General features: G+C 34.7%; 1 protein-coding gene across 1 annotated transcript; it reads left to right on the top strand.

Moving 5' to 3' along the window:
- The first annotated feature begins 573 nt into the window (after nt 1-573).
- Nucleotides 574-5,709, top strand: LOC145072070 (ubiquitin carboxyl-terminal hydrolase 17-like). The gene is made up of 11 exons (XM_079018432.1): nt 574-1,465; nt 2,212-3,226; nt 3,326-3,414; nt 3,510-3,595; nt 3,691-3,844; nt 3,952-4,072; nt 4,171-4,328; nt 4,399-4,483; nt 4,576-4,788; nt 4,860-4,921; nt 4,997-5,709. Exons 1-11 carry the CDS (start codon nt 1,032-1,034, stop codon nt 5,487-5,489), a joined length of 2,910 nt encoding a protein of 969 aa, XP_078874558.1. The 5' UTR covers nt 574-1,031; the 3' UTR covers nt 5,490-5,709.
- Nucleotides 5,710-6,724: the final 1,015 nt, after the last annotated feature.

Raw genomic sequence — 6,724 nt, 5'->3', positions numbered from 1 at the left:
ATTTTCCAAAATATAAAAGGACAGTTGTTATTTTCAACTATTTAAAGTAAATATATTATTTTTTGTATAATTTATATAAATGAAACATTCTTAATGTTATTGTATGTTAAAAAACATATATGGTTAGATATTTTGGTATGTTATCTCATCGTTGTTGTGTGATGCGACAAAATAAAATATGGACTTCAGATTTAATAATCATTTTAATTTTATGTATTATATTATTTTAATTTCATATATTAAATGTATTGTTTTAGTTTCATATTTTCCAATATACTTATTTTTATTTATGTTATTGTCATGTGCAATTAAGTTTTATAGATATCAAGATATGTTTAAATAATAAAAAATAACAAATTAAATAGGAGAGTTTTATAAAATATTTTATTAAATAAAGATAAATTATTTAATTTTATAAAAGGATTATAAGTGATGAATATCAATGTCAATGATATCAAATAGAAGATTATAAAACAAAAAACTATAATAGAAGAAGATGTTCAAAAATATATAAGTTAGTTGATAATTTATACTATTTAAAGAAGTAAATATTGTTTAATATGAAAAATTGCATGGGAAGATCGGATTCCCCTCGTGGATTTCGGGTCGGAATATTAGATGACCGAAGAAATCACGTCTCTCGATGCTTAGACAAATTCGTTTCTTTCTAATTTTCTCTTTTTTCACACACACAAAAGCCCTAAAATCTTGATCTGCAAATCTCCGAATTTAATAAGTGCAAGAATTTGCGAAGAACTGTTTGGGGAAGTCACGATGGCTGTTTAAACTTTCTTCCACCTCAAATCCACTTCAGAAGCTTTGTTTTATGATTCAATCATACGATGTTTATGAACCGCCATCATCATCGCAAGCACCGACTTTGTGGAATAAAGGGGCATTTGATCGATTGAAGATTGAATTTGATCGTGTTACCGAAGATATTGCTTTTGTGTTCGAGGGAATCCATCTATGATTGTTGTGGAATTAGGGTTTCATTATCATTCTGCTGGATGCATCGTCGTTCTGTATAGATGCTTGTTGGAAGGGATCTAGGGCTCCCAAACCTGGTGGTCCTGGTAGCGGTATTCGTGATTTTTCCGGTGATCGGCTTTGTTATCCGCAGAAAATTGCAACACGCGGCGGCGAGGAACGAAGAGATTAAGAAGCTTCTGATTTTGGCATCGGAAGAGGCAGCTAGGGCTGAGATTGAGGCTACAGAGGGATACTTTTTCACCACCAACACTCATACTTCGATTCCGTCCCCGGATTCAGCCTGGGTACCGGCTCCAGAATCGGCCTGGGTACCGGCTCCGGAATCGGCCTGGGTACCAGCTCCGGAATCGGCCTGGGTACCGCCTAAAACATCGGTTCCAATCGTGTCATCGTTGAAGCCGCCATATCAATGTGCTGTTTGCTTCTCTCCCACCAGCACGCGCTGCGCCAAGTGCAAAGCTGTTCGTTACTGGTAAGCTTAAATCCGGAACCCTAGAGTGTAAAACCTATGCTTCTATCATCTGAGATTATATACTGCAGAACCCTCTAGATATGACATAGATAAACTCTTAGACGAAGATACGTGAGGAAAAGAATTCCTTAAATTGATTCAAACAGGTAATTTAGTTAAAATAGATGAATTGGCATTTGAGTTATCCTTTAAGAGGGGCACAATTAGATGTAGAAACTAAAAATAATTTTTTTCTTCGAGTTGGTGCATAAACTAACAGAGAATTGCAGACCAACCAGAAAGAAAAAGAAATTGCTAGCTTGATTTGTTAACCTTGTGAACTCATCATAAAGGTATGACATGTCAAAATATTTAAAACTAACCACATATTCCCATGCTCCAACAGATAATAAAATGTATGAAAATAGACTTTCTTATTAACAAAAAAACTATGCTTGTATAGTTGTTTAGGAGTTCTAGTAAATGTTAACAAGGACATTGCTGTTGCTTTTCTAACATGATTACCTTATGTGTAGATTGACACACTTCTTTCCACATGCATAATGCCCACACATACTCATATGCACAATCTTTGTAACTTATGAAATTATAGTCTGTTCTCATATTGGAGAAACTTTCTGTAAGAAGTTTAGAAGTAGAGTTGTACATATATGAAAGTAGGTTGATCCATTCACTTACTAAAAGTCTAAAAGATGTTAAAGAGACCCATTAATGCATATATCATAAATAATTCAATTTAACTGCAGCTCTGGGAGATGCCAAATTGTTCACTGGAGACAAGGTCACAGGGATGAATGCAAACCTTATGTAGCTGTGAAACCTACAAAAGATGTGTCAGACAACTCGATTAACAAAGAAGATGATAAAGATTCCAATAACCACTCACCAAATGCAAATCTTCATGAAGATTCACATCAACCTGAAACCAATTCTTTCTTCCAATCAGCATCTGAATCATCAACTTCTGAATCTTCTACTTTCTCTACCCCTACCAGATCATCCACTGAAACCTTTTCAGTCAGTTCATTGGATTCTGATAACTTTGTTTCAGTAAAATCAGATATCAGTCCTTCAAGAAAATCTACCGATTCAAACAAAATCAATCAGACCAAATTCAACCTCAGCAATGAAGATACAACCTCATCTGATTTTTGGAGTGGCCCAATCCATTCCAAGAAATCCACCATTGATCATGAACTTGATGGGTTTGAAACATCTGGTTATAATAATGTGAAAGGTGTCACTGTGAATCCAACAGATAACCCCACTCCAAATGGCTTTGGTACTAAAAAGTCAACCAATGAAACCTCTTCATCAAATGAAATATTAACTACAAGATCACCATTGAAGATATCTCCATCTGTTGAGCATTCAACAGATAAAGAGTCTAAAGCATTTAGTAGCATGCAGATTCCTGAGAAGTCAAAGTCAAAGTCAAAGTCAAACTCAAATGATGTATTCAACAACAAGAGCTTTACTTCACCTGCATTCAAATCATCCAAAGCTTCTGCTACTCATTTAACATCATCCACCACAACCAACAGACTTGTATCTCAAACGACAAAGCCTGTAGTGGTTCATGATGAGAAAAATAGGGTTGCTACTGCTACTGCTACTGCTAATTCATCTGAAAGTGAAACTGTTCGAAGTGGATTGAAGACATCAATGTTGAAAGTTGTTGACCAGTTTAAGCCCTCTAAGTTGACTCGCCAATGTTCCCCAAGGGCAGAAAGTGAAACTGCACATAGATACAATTGCAAGGTCTCAATTGGAACTTATGCTATTTTTTTGTTTTTGTTTTTTTTAATCTTGAAGTCAATAAATTTCATAATCTGATACTTGAAATTGATTTTCAAACAGGGTCTCTTCTCGTATGAAATGTTTGTCAAGCTTTACAACTGGAAACAAGTTGAATTGCGCCCTTTTGGCCTCGTAAATTGTGGAAACAGGTAGATCTCATCACTTTGGCCTTCAAAAGACGTTAATACCCTCATCCTCATTCCTCATCATTGTAAATACTAATTCGGTATTCATGTTTAAACAGCTGTTATGCTAATGCTGTGCTCCAGTGTTTGACATACACACCACCATTAAATGCGTATCTTCTTCAAGGACTCCATTCGAAAACATGTATGTTGTTATTTGTTAGTGTTAGGTTAACTTTCTTTTCTGAAATATAAATATCTCCTATTTTGACTTTTTGGTTTGACTTCATTTCTTGTTAGGTAATAAGAGAGAGTGGTGCTTCACATGTGAGTTTGAAGCCCTAATTTTGAAGTCAAAAGGCGGGAATTCTCCACTTTCTCCTATTCGCATTCTAGAAAACATCGGAAGCAATCTTGGCCATGGGAAAGAAGAAGATGCACATGAATTTTTAAGGTGAAGTAACTTATACTTTTGCATTTATGATTTATGCCATTTAAATTGTTGTAATAGTCTTAGTGAGTTGACTCAGTTGACTCAGTTATCAAGTGATGTTATTACAGGTATGCTATTGATACTTTGCAATCCGCATGTCTTAAGGAAGCTGGAATAAAATCTTCCAACTCCTTAGAAGAAGAAACAACTCTAATCGGACTTACATTTGGTGGTTATCTAAGATCTAAGGTAACAATGTCTTTTATTAACTACTTCAAATCAGCTTTATCTAAAAAAAACACAAGAAGCTTCTAATTTCTAAATCTACTGTGGCTTTTGAATTGTAGATAAAGTGCATGAAATGTGGTGGAAAATCAGAGCGACATGAGCGGATGATGGATCTAACCGTTGAAATCGAAGGTGATATAGCAACTCTTGAAGAGGCTTTGGATAAATTTACATGCACTGAAGTACTAGATGGTGAAAACAAATACAAATGCAGCAGGTTTGTTCAAAATCTCTCATCTAATCTTTACCTTAAAACATATATTTTTTTTTAACTTTTTAACTTTCAGGTGTAAATCCTATGAGAAAGCCAAAAAGAAATTGACATTGTTGGAGGCGCCAAATGTGCTTACCATTGCATTAAAGCGGTTTCAGGTATTTTTTTTATTTTTATTTTTAATCAAAGATGCTACAATACATGAATAAATGAAAGTAAAAAAGTAAAAGTAAATTGGTATTTGTTGCAGTCTGGTAAATTTGGAAAGCTGAACAAACCAATTCACTTCCCGGAGATTTTAGACATGGCTCCATATGTGAGTGGGACAAGTGACAAGTCACCAGTTTACAGGCTTTATGGAGTTGTTGTTCATGTGGACATAATGAACGCTGCTTTTTCTGGTCATTATGTCTGTTATGTTAAAAACATTCAGAATCGTTGGTTTAAAATTGATGACTCCCGGGTATGTTTATTTATTTATTTATTTTTAATTACCAAATACTAATACTTATGTCTCCTATATCTTTTATTCAGGTAAAAGAGGTTGATCTTCAGAGTGTATTGATGAAAGGAGCATATTTGCTTCTCTATGCGAGGTACTTTTAACGTTTTCTTTATGACTTGTTGACATAATAACGTTTTGTGAAATAATTTTTATTTAAAATATCCAGATGCTCTCCACGAGCTCCACGGATAATCCGAAGCTTAATATCCCGCCACAACACGGATCCGAAAAAACACAAAATTACAACAACATTCACAAAGGAGCCATGGGACATGAGAAATAATCCTCCGATACGCCACCGCACACTAGAAGAAGAATCATCCTCATCAAGCGACAGTTCCGGAATCTTCTCCGAGTCATGCTCTTGCAGCACCGAAAGCAGCAACCGTGATTCAACCAGTATCGAAGACCACATTAATCCCTGGGAATGGGAACACGAATACAACATCAACAACAAATCAGATGTCGACACGTCATCATCATCGTCATCATCATCTTCCTCCCCTTCACCATTGTACTCACGGAAGCTTCCGGGAGTTTTGTACGATGAAAATGTCTGGGGTAGGAGTAGTAATAGTTGTAGGGAGACTAATTTCGATAGATTAGGTGGGCGGCCGACTTTGAGAAGATCAACAACTCACGGAAGATCAGAAAAATGAGGGGAGGTTGGTTGGTTGGTTGGTTGGTGGAATAAGGATGTTTTTTGGGGGTGGCGGCTTGTGATGGGTTGGGGTTAGGGGGTGGCTGTATGTATTCTAGTACTTTTGATGATGTCGGCGGCTCTGTTAAAACAGTTAAAAGAGTCGCTCTTCAACATTTTGTCACTCTCTTCCCTTAAATATATATAATATATATATATATATATAAAATATTTTGTAACGTGTAAGGAAATTAAAATCGAATCATTTGGTAAAATAGATGCTTGATTACTTGGTTTGGTTTTAGGGTGGTTTCGTTTCATTTTTAGGAGAAGTCTGCAAGCAATTTTGCAAAAATGGTATCTCCTTAATTAGCAAGTTTACAAAAATGTCTATATATAAACGAAGAATTATAAAAATGGTCATGTCTTTTATAAATTTACACACCTCATCAAGTATTAACAGAAAGGATCACTGTCTTTTATAAAGTTAAACAAATGGTCCTGTATAATAGTGAATTTACAATTTTACATCAGTTGTCTCTATTTCATAAAACTATAGAAATGGTCCATATGTATGTATTAAAACAAGCCCTACAAAATACCAAGGCTACAAAATTGATCCATTTGTTTCATAAAATTACAAAAATAATCATTGCTAACTCCCAAATAATAGAAATGGTCCGCAGTATCGATGCCATGATCAACAATTCATTTAATTGATCAAAAGCTTGTTTGTATTCCTTGGAACATTTGAATTCTACATCCTTTTGTACGATTTCACATATAGGAGGAGCTATCTTGGATACTTTGTTAATGATTTTTTAGTAAAAACCTAAATGAATAAGAACAGAGCATACCTCGCAAATACAAACACAAGTGGAGTAAGGTAGTGACTTAGTGATATTAATATTTTATCAACCATAAAATGACAATTTTCATAATTCAAAACAAAGTTGGTTTCAATATATCTTTTACATTTTTCAAAAAATTACCATAATCTGTGAATTCAGTCATGAACATGTGAATGATTTGCTCAAAATATTCTAAAAAAATTCTGGCCATGCACCTTTGAAAAATGGTTGGGCCATTTGCAAAGCCAAAATGCATCCACCTATATGCAAATATGCCAAAGAGACATGTAAACCTAGTTTTCTCTTGGTCCTAGTGTACAACAAGTATTTACTAAAAACTAGAATACCCGTCTAAACCACAATACTCGGTTTTCCACACTTTTTTTTTTTTTTTTTTATACAT

The sequence above is a fragment of the Lactuca serriola genome, chromosome 9, assembly GCF_051521515.1.
Source record: "Lactuca serriola cultivar US96UC23 chromosome 9, Lser_US96UC23_V15, whole genome shotgun sequence".
Lineage (NCBI taxonomy): Eukaryota > Viridiplantae > Streptophyta > Magnoliopsida > Asterales > Asteraceae > Lactuca > Lactuca serriola.
Note: the sequence above shows the minus strand (reverse complement) of the source record. Positions and strands in the feature narration are given on the sequence as shown.

Coding starts and splice junctions, on each gene's coding strand:
- LOC145072070 (XM_079018432.1), top strand. CDS start 1,032: ATGCTTGTTGGAAGGGATCTAGGGCTCCCAAACCTGGTGGTCCTGGTA. Junction 4,329..4,398: donor AACAAATACAAATGCAGCAG/GTTTGTTCAAAA, acceptor TTTAACTTTCAG/GTGTAAATCCTATGAGAAAG. Junction 4,789..4,859: donor TTAAAATTGATGACTCCCGG/GTATGTTTATTT, acceptor TCTTTTATTCAG/GTAAAAGAGGTTGATCTTCA.